Source organism: Juglans regia, chromosome 1, assembly GCF_001411555.2.
Source record: "Juglans regia cultivar Chandler chromosome 1, Walnut 2.0, whole genome shotgun sequence".
Taxonomy (NCBI): Eukaryota; Viridiplantae; Streptophyta; class Magnoliopsida; order Fagales; family Juglandaceae; genus Juglans; species Juglans regia.
In genome coordinates this window covers 26,179,573-26,200,474 of record NC_049901.1, presented here as the reverse complement: position 1 = coordinate 26,200,474, position 20,902 = coordinate 26,179,573, and the positions used below count along the sequence as shown (strand labels likewise).

The following is a 20,902-nucleotide window of genomic DNA, read 5'->3' as shown; positions in this document are numbered from 1 at the left end:
ATTGATCATAAAGAGACAAGTAACAAGAAACTACAAAATCCCAAATGAAAATAACCAAATTAGATAGTTTTATATATGGATCCAAATCAGGAAATTCTCTCGAGCACGATGATGAGCAAGTCCTCCTCTAGTGTTACCATAGATTAGTATGCAATCTTATCTCTATATAAACCACTTGAGCATGCATGCCAATCACTCATCCAATTCATCAAATCTTAGCTACAACCCGTACAAATCATGGGGTTCACTAACCATTGTCAGTGCATTTCTTTAGCTTTGATCCTCATTTTGGGAGCTTTGGCTTCTCAAGCTGCTGCTTGCACCCTCCAAGATGTAGCAATGGATGAGAAGTACGAGCAATGGATGGCTCATTATGGACGTGTATATGAGAATAATTATGAGAAAGAGAAGCGTTTCAAAATATTCAAAGAGAATGTTGCATACATAGAATCATTTAATGGTGCAGGAACCAAACCATACAAGTTAGGATTCAACCAATGATAGGTCCCTTGATAATGCCAAATATGATACTCAAGAATTGTCCTCTTCGGGGGAGGATGAACCACCTTTACTGGGATAATTTTTCTGCTGCCTTCATTGATAACTTTCGGCTGCTTAAATAGCAGACCAAGCTTACACACTGAAACAGAACACTAAAACAGATCTTGCGGAAACAGAGGAACAACCTAAGCCTTTACCAGTAGCCGACGCCTAATAAAAGGGAAATGACTCACGTATTTAACTGAATAAAATGCAGCAGCAATTAATCATAAAACAGAAGATAACATAGAGCCGAAATATCTCTAACGGCTATGACCCAGTCCATTCACGTATGCACGTCGTTTCTGCGCATTACGTCCCGCGTCGAACGCTACATCTCGCGCATTACGTCCCGCGCACTTCGTCCCGCTACGTCCCGCGCATTACGTCCGCTTGAGTCGATTTTGTTCGTCTAACCTCCTCCCAAATATTTGGGATTTGGTTTGAGTCCTCTAGCTGAACGCCGTGGTGTATCAATACTTCCCCCACTGGGTGGACGCTTGTCCGCAAGGTCCACATTTGGAAATTGCTCCATCAATGATTGAGCCCTCTCCCATGTGGCTTCTTCAGCTGGCAAGTTTTTCCATTGAACCAAGTGTTCTTCTTCAAACTTTTTGCCTTGTTTGACCCAGCGGGTATCCAGGATGCGTTGCGGCTCAAGTATGATTGTTCCTTCATCATCTATAGGCGGTAACTCTGTAGAAGGCAGTGTATGTTCGCCCAGAAATTTCTTTAAGAGGGAAATGTGAAAAACTGGATGAATGCGGGCTTCGGTTGGCAACTGCAGCTTGTAAGCAACGGCCCCTATTTTTTGTAGCACCCGATACGGCCCATAAAACTTACTGGCAAGCTTTTGGTGGGCACGTTTAAAAACTGTCTGTTGTCGATAGGGATGCAGCTTCAAGAATACCATGTCACCGACTTCAAAAGTGACATCCCTCCTCTTATGATCAGCGGTTTGTTTCATACGATTGATGGAGGTTTCTAGATGAGTTTTGAGTTGCTTTAATAACTCATCTCTGTTTTTTAGCTGCTCATCAATTTCGTGGACGGAAGAGTGACCAGTAGGATAAAGTGGAATTGTGGGAGGTGGCCGTCCGTATAAAGGTTGAAACGGCGTCATCCCTATTGAGGCATGATACGTTGTATTATACCATAACTCAGCCCAAGGTAGATAGGCACTCCATTTGCGCGGCCATTGATGCACAAAGCACCTAAGATATTGCTCTACACAGCGGTTAACGACTTCCGTTTGTCTGTCGGTTTGCGGATGATAAGCGGAGCTAAGTTGTAATTTTGTGCCTGACATGTGAAAAAATTCCTGCCAAAACCTGCTAATGAAAACCGGGTCACGATCACTAATGATCGATTTTGGCAAGCCATGCAGCTTGATAACTCCTTCCACAAATTTTTCAGCCACACCTTTAGCCGTAAATGGATGAGCTAAAGTTAGGAAGTGTGCAGCTTTGCTTAACCTGTCCACTACCACCAGTATAGTATCTTTGCCGTTGGACTTGGGTAATCCTTCAATGAAGTCAAGAGTGATATCATCCCAAACTTGGCAAGGAATGGGCAACGGTTGGAGAAGTCCCGCAGGTGAGAGTGTCTCGGTTTTCATCCTCTGGCATACTTCACAGTGCTTAACATATTCGGTTACAGCTTGATACATTTTCGGCCAGTAAAATTGATTTGCCAAGCGTTTGAAAGTCCGCAATACGCCTGAATGCCCTCCGATCTTTGTGTCATGAGCCTCGTGTAGCAACTGCTTCCGTAATTCTCCTTGGGAAGGAATGAGTACCCTGCCTTTGAAGAAAAGTAACCCCTGGCGTTGTGTATAGGGCCCTTCGTTTTGATTCTGGGTCACTTGCGTGATTGCCTGGATGTATGTGTAACACCCCGTATTTTTTTTTTAGTGTATTTTTTTTAATTGAAGGATTATTTGTTACTAATTTAAAATTTGATTAGCTTGTTTTAAATTTTCAGATTTTATTGGGTTTTTTTTTTTAGGACTTTAATTTGTGAAAATTAAATTTGACATGTTTCCATGTATGGAGCTACCATGTACTCGATGTTGTTGTTTTTATGAGGACATAAATTTTATGCATGTGGCAAATTATCAGAGTGCGCAGCAGAAGTGTGATATTTTGGTTGTAATTAGGAGTTCAAATTTTGTGTTGATTTTGAGAAATTAGTTGTGACTTGGATTTTTGGGACGATACTTATAGTTGGAGACTAATCGCTCAGTTGTACCAATTATGTTATTGATGATTAACTTTGGAAGTGACCATTAAGTTACCAAAGGTAGAATACAATGAAGATTTGGAAGTTATACCATAAGAGTCAATTGGGGTTAATATAGATTATCGAATAGAGCTATTAATCTTTGGGATTCATTGGATGTTGTATTAAGACTCTTGTGGAAAATGAGATTTTGGATATCATAGCCACCCTAGGAATACTGGACGTGTTGTGCCACTGGGAGACTAGTACGAGTATGATAGAATTGCCTATGGAAGGTTTAGCGTGTTTTGGGTTGTATCTTCTCTCCTGCTTTAACGTCATGTTTGACCTTTCAAATTTCGAGGACGAAATTTTTTTTAAGGGGTGGAGGATGTAACACCCCGTATTTTTTTTTAGTGTATTTTTTTTAATTGAACGATTATTTGTTATTAATTTAAAATTTGATTAGCTTGTTTTAAATTTTCAGATTTTATTGGGTTTTTTTTTTATGATTTTAATTTGTGAAAATTAAATTTGACATGTTTCCTTAATATTAATAATTGTTATGCAATTAAATTTCTCTTAATTTAAATTAGTTTGTGGGTTTTAAAATTATTGTACTGTTGGATTTAATTATTTTATTTTACTTAGTCACTGTGTTTAAATTTATTTTATTTAAAACTGTTGTGTTAAAATAATTTTCGTTGGAATTTTGTGACCTAAGTTGTGAGATTTAGACCTCATTTATTTTTCCTTCATTTTTTCTTTTCCACTTTCTTTTTTCTCTTTCCTCGTTTTTCTTCTTTCTTTTTTTTTCTTTTCCTTTTCCGGAACGGCTCCCGCGCGCGACCCAGCCCTCTCTCTTTCTTCGTCCGATCCTTCTCTCCCCCAGCCCGCCGCCATGCGCCTCCTTCCGGCGACACCGCCCAGCCCACGACCTTCCCCACCCTCCGGCGACCACCTCCCTCCAATCCCAGCCCCTCTCGCTTCGCCGTTTGCCCCCACGCGCAACACTATGCCGCGGCGTTCCTTGTGCTCGTGCGCCGCCGTCACGCCGCCATCGGCCACTATCTCTTCACCACTTCATCAACGACCTCCTAGCAACCTAATGCACCCATCCTTGGCTCCGATCTGTCACCGGTAAAGCCCATCTATCTCCATCTCCGATTCGTGCTTTTTGGCCTTCAACCGCCGCCCACGCCGCCACCCACAACCAACCACCACCACCACTAGCTTCACCGACATCCCTAGGTCCTACCCTATCAATCTCGGGTCTTCGTTTACACCCGTTCAAAAGTGGGTTTCTGAGAGCCACGGCCACAGTGCATTTCGCACTGTTTTGTTGCTACGTTGCCGCTTCCAGCACCTCCGTGATCTTTCAAAAATTATATTATAGCATTGTAAGTATTTTTCCCAAAGAACTTTTGAGATTTAAATGTATTTCTGCGCTAATTCAAATTTACTGTGAATTTGTTGGTTGTGCCGGACTGAGTCTGAGGAAGAAGGGGGTCGGTTGGATTTGATGGAGTTGTTTGTGTGAGATTGGTTTATGCTATGAAATTTGTTGGCTGATTTGGGTTTGAATATTGGTGTTTTAAGTTTGAAGATGGTCATGGTGAATATTGGAGATTTTTAGGAAGTGATGATATATTTTGGGATTATGAGGGTTTTAAGTTTTGAGATATTAAAATAGGTTATTTTAGAAGTTTAGGATTAACTATCGAAATCCATGATTGATTGAAAACTTACAGAAATTATGTGATTATTTTTTTTATAGGTGACGATTTATTTTCGACTCGACATTTTTGAGGAAAATTTTGAAAAGCTAAGTTGCCCAGGTAAGCGGGGTTCATATACTAGTTTTGCATTAAAGAAATAAAATGAGGTTGACTTTGAAAATAAACGTGTTTGTTTTTGAAAACAAATGAGCTGAAAACAACCTCAGATGTTTATTCTGCATATGCATAAATTCAATATAAGAGAAAATGTTTTCTGTCATGACTGGTGTAGACATGAGCTAGTTTTGTGCACTTTATTTCTGAACTATGTAAAAGAGCGAATAAGGAATTCTAAAAGTTTTGTTATGAACAAATGAGAATATTTTGTTTATGTTTATCTCGAACATGTGAAATGATCTGAAACCTTTCAGTGTTTTGTTTTGATATGATGTGTCATCTGAAAACCTTGGCATGAAGTTCTGGTTCTGTATATGATTGTAATCGGATTTTCGATGAAATCCGTTCTGTTTCTGTTAAGGCCCAGCCACGGGTATAATGGTGGTTTATAACCCTACCACGGGGGTGAAACATGGTATACGGCCCAGCCACGGGTATAATGGTGGTTTATAACCCTACCACGGGGGTGAAACATGAAATATGGCCCAGCCACGGGTATAATGGTGGTTTATAACCCTACCACGGGGGTTAAACATGGTATTGTCCCGATGTGATATTAAATGAAGATAAGATTATAATGTTTCAGTTTAGAAATGCCAACGGATTCTATTTTTGGAATAAGTTTATTTTTTTGAAAATTTCGCTCTAATGTTTTTGTATAAGTTTTGTTTCTGCATTCTGAAAGTAAATGTTTTGTTCGGCTTATCAAATGTTATAAATGCTCATGTTTACATGCTAGTATATGCTCTCTGCTTGCTGAGTTGTTGATAACTCACCCCGTTAATCTTCATAATATTTCAGATGACATCGATGGCTCAGTTGAAGATCAGTATTAGAGTCTATGGAGAAGATTAGCATTGATTTGTTGTTGGGTATCTCATGATATTAGTGTTGGTGTTGGAGGTTAATTATCTCTCTTAAGTTTGCTTCAATGGATTTAGACGGTTTATGGATACTTATGTTAATGTTATATTATTTCTAGTGTTATTTGAGACATGAAGAAGAGTTGATTTTATTTGGGTTGATGGATTGAATATTGGATAGATGAGTTTATTTGATTTATTTAATTGAAGTATATACGTTCGATTTGAGGTTTGGGAAAATGGATAAATTCTTGAATTTGGATGTACTCTAGCCTTGTTAGAGTTGATTATCAGGTTTTATGAGTTAACTCTCCGGACCCTCGGGGTCGGGGCGTTACAGATGGTATCAGAGCCAGGTTAGAGATTCTGCATACTATAAACCTTGGAGGTTTAGATATCTTTGGGTTTAAGAAGAAACTTCAGATTTGAGGTGTAGAATTTTAAAGAATAAGAGATGATTATGTGGATATTTGAGGTTTAGATTTTACAGACTTTATGATTGAGTTTCGAGATTTTGAGGTTTAGGGATTTTAGATCCGACAAGCTTACTTGGTGGACGATAGGAGATAATCTTTATAAGATTAATTTAAGGTTTAGATTTTTGAGGTTAGATTTCTAAAGACGAAAGAGAGTTTAGAGCGATGTCGGGTTTACAATATAGATGGTAGGAATGACTATATGTGCTGATTAATGATATGACTAAGAATGGGTAAAACCATGTGTGCAGTACCAGAAAAGTTTAAAGGTTTAATTGGAAATTATTATTTTTATTTAACTTGAATTTATTTGGTTTTGTTTGATTTTATTTTATTTGAATTGGAATTATGTTATTTTATTTATTTGTTTACTTTATTTTGTTCGTTTCGTTCGAAGCTGAAAAGTGGGTTAAAGATTAAGTTATGGCAGGAAGATGGTATGACTAAGAATGCTATTATTAGGTATAAATATTTAGTGTAGTAGGTTTGAACTTTTATCGACTTGGTTTGCTTTTGTAATCTTGAGGCATGAAGGGAACGGTGGTTTGGTTTGGGTGATCTCTTTGGGGAGTAGGATAATTGAGGTTTTAGATTTCGTGGAGATTTGACATGAGGCTTTAGAATAGTAGGTTGTAAGTTCAACAAACTTTTAAGGGTAGATTTACGAGAATTTCACCAAAGGTTTAAGGTTTTGCAGACTTTAAGAAATGATTTGTTATCATTTAATGTTATAGATTTTGAAAGCTTCGGGAGTTGATAGTTTTATTATTGGATATAAGTTTGTTAATTTTACAGATCTCAGAAAGTGATTCTTATATAATGTAAAGTTTTAAGGTTTTAGAATTGCAATTTGAAGGACTGATTTATAATGAGATTGGAATTTTTTATTTCTGCAGGCTTGGTGTGTTAGCTTGATTTATTTTGGAGATTGGATAGTATGTGACCATTATTATGGGATTGATCGAAGTTGAGTTATTGATATAAGAATTGTTAAGGGGATTATTTCTTTGAGGATTGAAGATATTGGTCCAATTTGGATAATAATTGTTATTAGTTCGAGGTTTTAGTGGCAAGTTTTGGGATTTGATCCATATCAAATTTAAGGATCATAGTTGGTGTAGATTCAAGAAGGCATTCTTGGTGATTTTTGAGGAAAAAAAAAAAAGTGTAATAATTCATGGTTTTGGGAGATCAAGCATTTTTTTCTATCAAAATGTGATAAGAGTTTTCTGGTCATTAGGTATGGCGCTACCATGTACTCGATGTTGTTGTTTTTATGAGGACATAAATTTTATGCATGTGGCAAATTATCAGAGTGCGCAGTAGAAGTGTGATATTTTGGTTGTAATTAGGAGTTCAAATTTTGTGTTGATTTTGAGAAATTAGTTGTGACTTGGATTTTTGGGACGATACTTATAGTTGGAGACTAATCGCTCAGTTGTACCAATTATGTTATTGATGATTAACTTTGGAAGTGACCATTAAGTTACCAAAGGTAGAATACAATGAAGATTTGGAAGTTATACCATAGGAGTCAATTGGGGTTAATATAGATTATCGAATAAAGCTAATAATCTTTGGGATTCATTGGATGTTGTATTAAGACTCTTGTGGAAAATGAGATTTTGGATATCATAGCCACCCTAGGAATACAGGACGTGTTGTGCCACTGGGGGACTAGTACGAGTATGATAGAATTGCCTATGGAAGGTTTAGCGTGTTTTGGGTTGTATCTTCTATCCTGCTTTAACGTCATGTTTGACCTTTCAAATTTCGAGGACGAAATTTTTTTTAAGGGGGGGAGGATGTAACACCCCGTATTTTTTTTTTAGTGTATTTTTTTTAATTGAAGGATTATTTGTTATTAATTTAAAATTTGATTAGCTTGTTTTAAATTTTCAGATTTTATTGGGTTTTTTTTTTATGATTTTAATTTGTGAAAATTAAATTTCACATGTTTCCTTAATATTAATAATTGTTATGCAATTAAATTTCTCTTAATTTAAATTAGTTTGTGGGTTTTAAAATTATTGTACTGTTGGATTTAATTATTTTATTTTACTTAGTCACTGTGTTTAAGTTTATTTTATTTAAAACTGTTGTGTTAAAATAATTTTCGTTGGAATTTTGTGACCTAAGTTGTGAGATTTAGATCTCATTTATTTTTCCTTCATTTTTTCTTTTCCACTTTCTTTTTTCTCTTTCCTCGTTTTTCTTCTTTCTTTTTTTTTCTTTTCCTTTTCCGGAACGGCTTCCTCGCGCGACCCAGCCCTCTCTCTTTCTTCGTCCGATCCTTCTCTCCCCCAGCCCGCCGCCATGCGCCTCCTTCCGGCGACACCGCCCAGCCCACGACCTTCCCCACCCTCCGGCGACCACCTCCCTCCAATCCCAGCCCCTCTCGCTTCGCCGTTTGCCCCCACGCGCAACACTATGCCGCGGCGTTCCTTGTGCTCGTGCGCCGCCGTCACGCCGCCATCGGCCACTATCTCTTCACCACTTCATCAACGACCTCCTAGCAACCTAATGCACCCATCCTTGGCTCCGATCTGTCACCGGTAAAGCCCATCTATCTCCATCTCCGATTCGTGCTTTTTGGCCTTCAACCGCCGCCCACGCCGCCACCCACAACCAACCACCACCACCACTAGCTTCACCGACATCCCTAGGTCCTACCCTATCAATCTCGGGTCTTCGTTTACACCCGTTCAAAAGTGGGTTTCTGAGAGCCACGGCCACAGTGCATTTCGCACTGTTTTGTTGCTACGTTGCCGCTTCCAGCACCTCCGTGATCTTTCAAAAATTATATTATAGCATTGTAAGTATTTTTCCCAAAGAACTTTTGAGATTTAAATGTATTTCTGCGCTAATTCAAATTTACTGTGAATTTGTTGGTTGTGCCGGACTGAGTCTGAGGAAGAAGGGGGTCGGTTGGATTTGATGGAGTTGTTTGTGTGAGATTGGTTTATGCTATGAAATTTGTTGGCTGATTTGGGTTTGAATATTGGTGTTTTAAGTTTGAAGATGGTCATGGTGAATATTGGAGATTTTTAGGAAGTGATGATATATTTTGGGATTATGAGGGTTTTAAGTTTTGAGATATTAAAATAGGTTATTTTAGAAGTTTAGGATTAACTATCGAAATCCATGATTGATTGAAAACTTACAGAAATTATGTGATTATTTTTTTTATAGGTGACGATTTATTTTCGACTCGACATTTTTGAGGAAAATTTTGAAAAGCTAAGTTGCCCAGGTAAGCGGGGTTCATATACTAGTTTTGCATTAAAGAAATAAAATGAGGTTGACTTTGAAAATAAACGTGTTTGTTTTTGAAAACAAATGAGCTGAAAACAACCTCAGATGTTTATTCTGCATATGCATAAATTCAATATAAGAGAAAGTGTTTTCTGTCATGACTGGTGTAGACATGAGCTAGTTTTGTGCACTTTATTTCTGAACTATGTAAAAGAGCGAATAAGGAATTCTAAAAGTTTTGTTATGAACAAATGAGAATATTTTGTTTATGTTTATCTCGAACATGTGAAATGATCTGAAGCCTTTCAGTGTTTTGTTTTGATATGATGTGTCATCTGAAAACCTTGGCATGAAGTTCTGATTTTGTATATGTTTGTAATCGGATTTTCGATGAAATCCGTTCTGTTTCTGTTAAGGCCCAGCCTCGGGTATAATGGTGGTTTATAACCCTACCACGGGGGTGAAACATGGAAAATGGCCCAGTCACGGGTATAATGGTGGTTTATAACCCTACCACGGGGGTGAAACATGGAATATGGCCTAGCCACGGGTATAATGGTGGTTTATAACCCTATCACGGGGGTTAAACATGGTATTGTCCCGATGTGATATTAAATGAAGATAAGATTATAATGTTTCAGTTTAGAAATGCCAACGGATTCTATTTTTGGAATAAGTTTATTTTTTTGAAAATTTTGCTCTAATGTTTTTGTATAAGTTTTATTTATGCATTCTGAAAGTAAATGTTTTGTTCGGCTTATCAAATGTTATAAATGCTCATGTTTACATGCTAGTATATGCTCTCTGCTTGCTGAGTTGTTGATAACTCACCCCGTTAATCTTCATAATATTTCAGATGACATCGATGGCTCAGTTGAAGATCAGTATTAGAGTCTATGGAGAAGATTAGCATTGATTTGTTGTTGGGTATCTCATGATATTAGTGTTGGTGTTGGAGGTTAATTATCTCTTTTAAGTTTGCTTCAATGGATTTAGACGGTTTATGGATACTTATGTTAATGTTATATTATTTCTAGTGTTATTTGAGACATGAAGAAGAGTTGATTTTATTTGGGTTGATGGATTGAATATTGGATAGATGAGTTTATTTGATTTATTTAATTGAAATATATACGTTCGATTTGAGGTTTGGGAAAATGGATAAATTCTTGAATTTGGATGTACTCTAGCCTTGTTAGAGTTGATTATCAGGTTTTATGAGTTAACTCTCCGGACCCTCGGGGTCGGGGCGTTACAGTCTGGGTCTCCTTTGTACGCCTTCCGAATTTCATCCCATATAGTTACGGTGGGTAAATGGATGTGGTTGAGGACTGGACTGTTGGGCTTGCGTGAAAGGGCGTCCGCAGCAGAATTTTCACGACCTGGGCGATAGGTGATTTCATACTCGTAGCCTAGCAATTTGGCTACCCATTTTTGCTGCTCTGGTGTTGCCAAACGTTGTTCCAGAAAATACTTTAAGCTGCGTTGGTCGGTTTGGATGAAGAATTTCCTCCCCAATAAATATGGTCGCCATGTGCGTATCGCCTCCACAATAGCAAGCATTTCTTTGGCGTAGGTGGACCATGATTTTTTTGTAACTCCCAGTGCACGGCTCATGAAGGCAATGGGTTTGCCTTGTTGCGTTAAGACTGCGCCTATTCCTTCCCCTGCCGCCTCCGTTTCTATAGTGAATGGCTCATTAAAATTTGGCATGGCCAAAACAGGGGTGGTAGTCATCGCACGTTTAAGATTGACGAAGGCTCCTTCGGCTTCCTCGCTCCATACATACTGCCCTTTCTTGAGGAGGTTGGTGAGGGGTCGAGCGATGATGCCATAGCTTCGAACAAATTTTCTGTAATATCCTGTCAAGCCTAAAAACCCACGCAATTCAGAAATATTAGTTGGTGTAGGCCATGCAAACATGGCAGCAATTTTCTGATTATCGACCTTCACTCCTTGAGGCGTAACAATGTGTCCCAAATACTCTAGCTCCTGTTGGCCGAATACACATTTGCTGGCCTTAGCAAAAAATTGTTGTTGCCTCAAAATCTCCAAGGATTGTTTTACATGCGTCACATACTTTTCCCAAGTAGAGCTATATATGAGAATATCATCAAAGAAGACTAAAATAAACTTTCGAAGATAAGGTTGAAATATAGAGTTCATAATGGCTTGGAACGTAGAGGGTGCATTACATAGACCAAACGGCATTACTAAATATTCATAATGACCTTTGTGAGTACGAAATGCAGTTTTGAAGCGCATTACTAAATATTTACTCTTACTTGGTGATATCCGGCCCTTAGGTTGAGCTTGGTAAAGTATGAAGCGCCATGTAATTCGTCTAACATGTCGTCTACCGTCGGAATGGGAAATCGATCCTTAATGGTGGCGGTATTGAGTGCGCGGTAGTCCGTGCAAAATCGCCAACTACCATCTTTTTTCTTGACCAATAATACGGGGGACGAGAACGGACTGGTACTTGGACGAATAATGCCGGAATTCAGCATCTCCTGCACTTGTTTTCGATTTCCTCCTTCTGAAAATGTGCATATCGATACGGTCTTACATTGATTGGCTCGGTCCCTTCCTTGAGCGTAATGCAATGCTCAACCTCACGCACTGGTGGCAGACTTGAGGGCTCATGGAATACGTCCTCTTAGTCTTTAAGGATCCTCTGCATTTCTTGTTGCTTAACATCAACTGGCGCAGCAGGTGAGGCTTTGCTCAAAGTTGGCTGAATGTATATCGCAAATAGAGCATGGCCTTGGCGGAGCTCTTTCGATATTTCAGTCGGTGTTGCCTCCTGGATTGCTCGCACGTCTACACCTTGCAATCTGCGGTCTTGGTTTTGCCAAGTAAAGTCCATGGTCAATTTCCTCCAATCACAGACCACTGATCCGAGCATTTCAAGCCATTGCACACCAAGTACAAGATCTAAACCTGTTAATGGCAGAGAAAAAAGGGTGAGATAAAACTCGGTACCCTGCAGCTCCACTCGTACCTGATCGTAACGCCCTTGACATTTTAATTTTTCTCCATTCACCCGGACAGAAAATTCTTCCGTGGGTACTACTGGTAATTTGAGCATGTTCGCCAAACGTTCACTGATGAAGTTGTGCGTCGAGCCGATGTCCACCAGAACCACCACTTCGTGAGGACCCATTCTCACTGTTATGCGCATGGTTTTGGGACCCGACCAACCTGTTAAAGCATGCAACGTGATCTCGGGTTCTTGTTCAGGTTCTTGTACTTCCCCTGTTTCTCCACCTTGGTCTTCCTCCAATGTTTGCTGATCAGTAATATCTTCGCATATGACATTATCCGTATGCCCCTCCAAGAGCAGTAATTGTGGTTTTTGACATTTATGCCCAGTGGTGAAGCGTTGATTGCAATTGAAACAGAGACCTTGAGCTCTTCTCTTTTGCATTTCTTCCCATGTTAAACGTCGGATTGGAGTTGCAGGATTAGCAGGGGCTACACGGGTGGTTGGTGGAAAGACTGGCGGAGCTCTTGTGAGTGGTGATCGCACAAACCGTTGCTGGCGTGCAAGCTGTTCGTCCCGCATTCGTGCCAAATTAATGGCCTCCTTGAGGGATTGCGGCTTAAACATCCTTATCCCATCAGAAATCTCCGCCTTCAAGCCCCCCATGAATGTCCCTATTAAAGCTTTTTGCGTCCATCCACGTACCTTATTGCCTAGCTTCTCAAACTCCCGTTGATAGTCTCGCAATGTTCCCGTTTGCCTGATCCGTGAGAGAGCTTCATCAAAGTCTTCGCATCCCGACGGCCCGAAGCGAGCCCATAATTCCTCTTCGAATTTTTCCAAAGATATCACATTTCCTTCTTCACGTAACGTCCTACGAAGCCACTGCCACCATTGGTTGGCTTCCCCTTCAAGGTGGTATGCAGCCATGGGAACTTTTTGGTTCTCTGCCGTATTCTGATATTCAAAAAATTGTTCCACCCGATTGAACCACTCCGTTGGATCGTCTCCAGAGAAGCGTGGAAACTCTAACTTGGCTGATTTGGACGAGACGATCATCCGTCCGCCATCTGGGTTTTCGTGGTGGTGATTGCTCGGGTTTGAGGTATCCGGGTTAGTGAGCAATACATTGGAAAGTCGATTGAGGGTTTCCTCCATTCTCTGTAAACCCTCTTGCACAGCGCCCAATCCATACTCCAAGTGCTCAATACGCTCCTTGTTGGTTCCCATGCTTAACCTGGCTCTGAGGCCAATGATAGGTCCCTTGATAATGCCAAATATGATACTCAAGAATTGTCCTTTTCGGGTGAGGATGAACCACCTTTACTGGGATAATTTTTCTGCTGCCTTTATTGATAACTTTCGGCTGCTTAAATAGCAGACCAAGCTTACACACTGAAACAAAACACTAAAATAGATCTTGCGGAAACAGAGGAACAACCTAAGCCACTACCAGTAGCCGACGCCTAATAAAAGGGAAATGACTCACGTATTTAACTGAATAAAATGCAGCAACAATTAATCATAAAACAGAAGATAAAACAGAAGATAACATAGAGCTGAAATATCTCTAACGGCTATGACCCAGTCCATGCACGTATGCACGTCGTTTCTGCGCATTACGTCCCGCACACTTCGTCCCGCTACGTCCAGCGCATTACGTCCCGCGCTACGCGCACTACGTCCGCTTGCGTCGATTTTGTTCATCTAACCTCCTCCCAAATATTTGGGATTTGGTTTGAGTCCTCTAGCTGAACGCCGTGGTGTATCAACCAATTTGCAGATCTTACAAATAAAGAGTTCACAGTGACACGAAATAGATTCATGGGGCATGAATGCTCGACAAAGATTTCTTCTTTCAAATATGAAAATGTAACTGTGTTGCCTTCTGCAATGGACTGGAGAAAGAAAGGAGCTGTAACACCCATCAAAGACCAAGGCCAATGTGGTAAGTGTCTAATTTTTAAATGAATTGTGCTCCTTGTAAGATTGTTAACTCTTTCTTGTGATGAAATGTAGGATGTTGCTGGGCATTTTCAGCAGTAGCAGCCATGGAGGGAATTACTAAGCTATCAACTGGTCAATTAATCTCTTTGTCTAAGCAAGAGTTGGTTGACTGTGACATTAAAGGAATTGACCAAGGTTGTGGTGGTGGTTTGATGGACAATGCATTCCAGTTCATCCAACACAATCAAGGCCTCACTACAGAAGCCAACTATCCTTACAAGGGTGTTGATGGAACATGCAATACAAAGGGAGAAGCCAACCATGCAGCCAAGATAAATGGTTATGAAGATGTGCCGGCCAATAGCGAAAAGGCACTTCTTAAGGCTGCAGCTCACCAACCAATTTCTGATGCCATAGATGCTGGAGGCTCCGATTTTCAATTTTATTCAAGTGGTATTTTTACAGGAGAGTGTGGCACTAGCCTAGACCATGGTGTTACCGCTGTTGGTTATGGGATCACTAATGACGGGACCAAGTATTGGTTGGTGAAGAACTCATGGGGTACTGAATGGGGTGAAGAAGGGTACATAAGGATGCAAAGAGATATTGATGCAGAGGAAGGCCTATGTGGTATAGCAATGCAAGCCTCTTATCCAACTGCATAAGTTTAGAAATTAGAAGTCCACTACATCGCATATAAATATAATGCATTGCTCAATTTATATTCTCTTAGTTCCTATTGTTCAGAGTCTATGTACGTGAATCTCTGGTTTCCATACAGTTACATATCTATGAAAATTTGCACTACTATTTTATTGTGGACAACATCGTTTGTTACTTCTATGAAAATATCATCCACTCAATTTTAGACTGCATACTATTGATTACCTTTTTAGGGAGAAGTTCCCCTAAACCTAACTACCTCTCAAAGAGAAAAAAAAATAGAATAATAATAAAATTATAATAATAATTCTCATGCTAAAAAATATAATAATAAGCCCAAAATATAATATAGTATTATAAGCTTATTTTAAGGAAGATTAAGGGCTAATCCTATTGGGTAATTAGGCGGAGTGTTACAACTTAACTCTTATTGATCATGGTGGCAGTGGTTTTCTGCTTTATTTCGCCAGTTGATGTAGCCAGCCTTATATTGCGGTTATGGATGGTCATCATATGTCATACAAGGGAAGCTGGAAGTAATATATTTTCTGTTAGAACCAAAAGTGATAAGTTTTTCTACAACATGATGTACTAGGCATGAAAGCATGTGTGCTGGTGGCGTTACGTTGGAGATAATAAACTCTTTTCAGGCTGCACGTACAATAATGCTCATTCTATATTTGCATCTCTTATATATTTATGGTATAAGGATTGGGTTTGTGTTTAAAGAATAAATACACGATACCTTTTGCTTTCTTCTTTACGAGTTTTGCTACAAAACCTCCGCCACACTCCACACTCCACACTCCACATTTTTTTAAATTTTTAATATTTTAAAAAAAAAAAATTTGAGTTTATTCTTTTTAAAATATTTCAAATTTTCTATTCATTATTCATATAATAAATATTTGATAAAAAAAATAATAATAAAAATTAAAAAGAATGTAGAGTGTGGAGTGTTAGGAGGTTGGAAAGATTTATTCCTTCCTTATACCTGGGCAACAAAGGCAGAAATTCGAAGACAAGTACTGCAGATGTTACTTAAATGATGTGAATGAATTCATGTAAATTAGCAATCTAAACATTAATGGAGGTTGCAGTACTCTTCAATATCAGCAAAACTGGTTTCCTATGCTGGAAATTGGTGGTGAGCATGAGTGCTCACAGCTGAAGGGGTTTGGTAAAAGTGAAAAAGTTAAATTGCGTACTAGTTATTTGATTGCAGGTAGGTGATTTTATATGTTCTATTAAGCTGTTATAAAATCATAGTAGTACTGATGTACAACTCAAGAGTACATGGTGGTTGTGGTGGTTATATGTGTCAGACATATAGATTATATCTTCTATCAACATGTTGGCATTAATTATGTGGGATTTAATCTGGTATTTGTGGTGGCCAAATGTGGCAGACAAGCTCGGGTTATGCTCAAGCCCAAGTAGATGCAAATAGACTTTTTGTAACTTTCTGTATTTTTAAGTGTATTTCTTTTTTATTTGAAGGATTATTTGTTATTAATTTAAAATTTGATTATCTTGTTTTAAATTTTCAGATTTTAGTGGGTTTATTTTTTTATGATTTTTAAATTGTGAAAATTAAATTTCACATGTTTCCTTAATATTAATATTTGTTATGCATTTAAATTTTTTTTAATTTAAATTAGTTTGTGGGTTTTAAAATTATTGTATTGTTGGATTTGATTATTTTATTTTACTTAGTCAATGTGTTTAAATTAATTTTATTTAAATTGTTGTTTTGAAATAATTTTCGCTGGAATTTTGTGATACAAGTTGTGAGGATTAGACCTCATTCTTTTCCCTCCATTTTTTTTTTCATTTTCCCTTTCCTTTTTTTTTTTCTTCTTTCTTTTTCTTTCTTTTCTTCCGAAACCTCTGCTTTCCTGCTCGACTCCTCTTCATCTCTTCCCGTGCGTTGCGTCTCCTCCCCAGCCCGCCGCCGTGCGCCTTCGTCCGACGACACCGCCCAACCCATGGCCTTCCCCACCCTCCGGCGACCACCTCCCTCCAATCTCAGCCCCTCTTGTGTTGCCGTTTACCCCCACGCGCAACACTATGCCACGGCGTTCCTTGTGCTCGTGCACCGCCGTCGCGCCACCACCGGCCACCATTTCTTCACCACTTCATCATCGACCTCCTAGCAACCTAATGCACCCAACCTTGGCTCTGATCTGTCACCGGTAAAACCCATCTATCTCCATCTCCAATTTGTGCTTTTTGGCCTTCAACCGCTGCCCACGCTGCCACCCATGGCCAACCACCACCACCACTAACTTCACCGACATCCCTAGGCCCTACCCTATCAATCTCGGGTCTTCGTTTACACCCGTTCAAAAATGGATTTTTGAGACCCACGGCTACAGTGCATTTCGCACTGTTTTGTTGCTGCGTTGCCGCTTCTATCACCTCCGTGATCTTTCAAAAATTATATTATAGCATTGTAAGTATTTTTCCAAAGAACTTTTAAGATTTAAATGTATTTTTGTGCTAATTCATATTTACTGTGAATTTGTTGGTTGTGCCGGACTGAGTCCGTGGAGTAAGGGGGTCGGTTGGATTGGATGATGGAATTGTTTGTGTGAGATTGGTTTATGCTTTGAAATTTGTTGGCTGTTTCGGATTTAAATATTGGTGTTTTGAGTTTGATGTTGGTTATGGTAGATATTGGTGATTTTTAGGAAGTGATGATATATTTTGGGATTATGAGGATTTTAAGTTTTGAGATATTAAAATAGGTTATTTAAGAAGCTTAGGCTTAAATATCAAAATCCGTGATTGATTGAAAACTTACGGAAATTATGTGATTATTTTTATAGGTGACGATTTATAGTCGACTCGACATTTTTGAGAAAATTTTTGAAAAGCTAAGTTACCCAGGTAAGCGGGGTTCATATACTAGTTTTGCATAAAAGAAATGAAATGAGGTTGACTTTGAAAATATGCATTTTGTTTTTGAAAAGAAATGATCTGAAAACAACCTCAGATGTTTATTCTGCATATGCATAAATTCAATATAAGAGAAAGTGTTTTTCTATCATGACTGGTATAGACATGAGCTAATTTTGTGTACTTTATTTCTGAACTATGCAAAAGAACGAATAAGGAATTCTAAAAGTTTTGTTATGAGCCAATGAAAATATTTTGATTCTGTTTAGTCAAACATGTGAAGCGATCTCAAGCAATTAGGTATTTTGTTTTGATATGATGAGTCATCTGAAAACATTGGCATGAAGTTCTGATTCTGTGTATGATTGTAATCGGATTTTCGATGAAATCTGTTCTGTTTTTGTTAAAGCCCAGCCATAGGTATAATGGTGGTTTATAACCCTACCACAGGGGTGAAACATGGAATATGGCCAGCCACGGGTATAATGGTGGTTTATAACCCTACCACGGGGGTGAAACATGGAATATGGCCCAGCCACGGGTATAATGGTGGTTTATAACCCTACCACGGGGGTTAAACATGGTATTGTCCTGATGTAATACTAAACGATGATATGATTATAATGTTTTAGTTTAGAAATGCCAACAGATTTTATTTTTTTGGAATAAGTTTATTTTTCTGAAAATTTTGCTCTAATATTTTTGTACAAAGTTTTGTTTCTGCCTTCTGAAAGTAATTGTTTTGTTCTGCTGATCAAATATTATAAATGCTCATGTTTACATCCTAGTATATGCTCTCTGCTTGCTGAGTTGTTGATAACTCACCCTTTTAATCTTCATAATATTTCAGATGATATTGATGGTTCAGTTGAGGATCAGTATTAGAGTTTATGGAGAAGATTAGCAGTGAATAGTTATTGGGTACCTCGTGGTATTAGTGTTGATGTTGGAAGTTTTTTATATTTCTTAAGTTTGCTTCAATGGATTTAGACGGTTTATGGAGACTTATGTTAATGTTTCGTTATTTCTAGTTTGTTATTTTAGATATGAAGAAGAGTTGAATTTTATTTGGGTTGTTGGATTGAAAATCGGATAGATGAGTTTATATGATTTATTTAATTGAAGTATTTACGTTTGATTTGAGGTTTGGAAAAATATATATTCTTGAATTTAGAAGTACTCTAACCTTGTTAGAGTTGATTATCAAGTTATATGAGTTAACTCTCCGGACCCTCGGGGAGCAGGGCGTTACAGTTGGTATCAGAGTCATGTTAGAGATTCTGCATACTATAAACCTTGGAGGTTTAGATATCTGTAGGTTTAAGAAGAAACTTCAGATTTTAGGTGTAGAATTTTAAAGAATAAGAAATGATTATGTGGATATTTAAGGTTTAGATTTTACAGACTTTATGATTGAGTTTTGAGATTTTGAGGTTTAGAGATTTTAGATCGGACAAGCTTACTTGGTGGACTATAGGAGATAATCTTTATAAGATTAATTTAATTTAAGGTTTAGATTTTTGAGGTTAGATTTCTAAAGACAAAAGTGAGTTTAGAGCGATGTCAGGTTTACAATTATAGATGGAAGGAATGACTATATGTGCTGGTTAAAGATATGGCTAAGAATGGGTAAAACCATGTGTGCGGTACCAGAAAGGTTTAAAGGTTTAATTAGAAATTATTATTTTTATTTAAATTGAATTTATTTGGTTTTGCTTGATTTTATTTTATTTGAATTGGAATTATTTTTATTTATTTATTAAGTTTACTTTATTTTGTTCGTTTCGTTCGAAGCTGAAAAGTGGGTTAAGGATTAAGTTATGGCAGGAAGATGGTACGACTGAGAATGCTATTGTTAGGTATAAATATTTAGCAGAGTAGGCTTGAACTTTTATCGACTTGGTGTGCTTTTACAATATCGAGGCTTGAAAGGAACAGCATGGTCTGGTTGATGTATTTGAAGAGTAAGATATTTGAGGTTTTCAATTTCGTGGATGTATGACACGAGGCTTTAGAATAGGAGGTTGTAAGTTCAACAAATTTTAAGGATAGATTTACGGGAATTTCACCAAAAGTTTAAGGTTTTGCAGGCTTTAGGAAATGATTTGTTATCATTTAATATTTTAGATTTTGAAAGATTCGGGAGTCCATTGTTTTATTATTGGATATAAGTTCATCGATCTTACAGATTTCGGAAAATGATTCTTATATAATTTAAGGTTTTAGAATTACAGATTTGAAGGAATGATTTGTAATAAGATTTAAGTTTTTAATTTTGCAGGCTTGGTGTGCTAGCTTGATTTATTTTGGAGACTGGTTAGTATGTGACCATTATTATGGGGTTGATCGAAGTTGAGTTATTGATATAGGAATTTTCAAGGGGACTATTTCTTTGAGGATTGAAGGTATTGGTCCAGTTTGGATAATAATTGTTATTAGTTCGAGCTTTTAGTGGCAAGCTTTGGGATCAAATTTAAGGATGATAGTTGGTGTAGATTCAAGAAGGCATTCTTGGTGATTTTGAGGAAAAAAAAAAAGTGTAATAATTCATGGTTTTGGGAGATCAAGCTTTTTTCTATCAAAATGTGATAAGAGTTTTCTGGTCATTAGGTATGGAGCTACCTTGTACTCAATGGTGTTGTTTTTATAAGGACATAAATTTTATGCATGTGGCGAATTATCAGAGTTCGTAGCAGAAGCGTGATATTTTCGTTGTAATTAGGAATTCAAATTTTGTGTTGATTTTGAGAAATTAGTCGTGACTTAAATTTTTGAGACGATACTCGTAGTTGGAGACTAATCGCTCAGTTGTACCAATTATGTTATTGATGATTAACTTTGGAAGTGACCATTAGGTTACCAAAGGTAGAATACAATGAAGATTTGGAAGTTATACCGTAGGAGTCAATTGAGGTTAATATAGATTATCGAATAGAGCTATTAATCATTGGGATTCATTGGATGTTGTATTAAGGCTCTTGTGGAAAATGAGATTTTGGATATCATAGCCACCCTAGGAATACTGGACGTGTTGTGCCACTGGGGGACTAATACGAGTATGATGGAATTGCCTATGGAAGGTTTAGTGTGTTTTGGGTTGTATCTTCTATCCTGCTTTAGCGTCATGTTTGACCTTTCAAATTTCGAGGACGAAAT

At 38.1% G+C, this 20,902-nt stretch overlaps 1 protein-coding gene across 1 annotated transcript; it reads left to right on the top strand.

The window, feature by feature from the left end:
• The first annotated feature begins 237 nt into the window (after window positions 1-237).
• Window positions 238-14,847, top strand: LOC108995614 (senescence-specific cysteine protease SAG39-like). The gene is made up of 3 exons (XM_035695577.1): window positions 238-487; window positions 14,001-14,183; window positions 14,255-14,847. The coding sequence occupies exons 1-3, from the start codon at window positions 238-240 to the stop codon at window positions 14,845-14,847; spliced, it is 1,026 nt and encodes a 341-aa protein (XP_035551470.1).
• The last annotated feature ends 6,055 nt before the right edge of the window (window positions 14,848-20,902 follow it).

What these genes read in the sequence shown, in the direction of transcription:
- LOC108995614 (XM_035695577.1), top strand. Translation starts at nt 238, where the DNA reads ATGGGGTTCACTAACCATTGTCAGTGCATTTCTTTAGCTTTGATCCTC. An exon ending in AACCAAACCATACAAGTTAG is followed by an intron (nt 488 to 14,000) that starts GATTCAACCAAT and finishes GAACGCCGTGGT; the next exon opens with GTATCAACCAATTTGCAGAT. An exon ending in CAAAGACCAAGGCCAATGTG is followed by an intron (nt 14,184 to 14,254) that starts GTAAGTGTCTAA and finishes GATGAAATGTAG; the next exon opens with GATGTTGCTGGGCATTTTCA.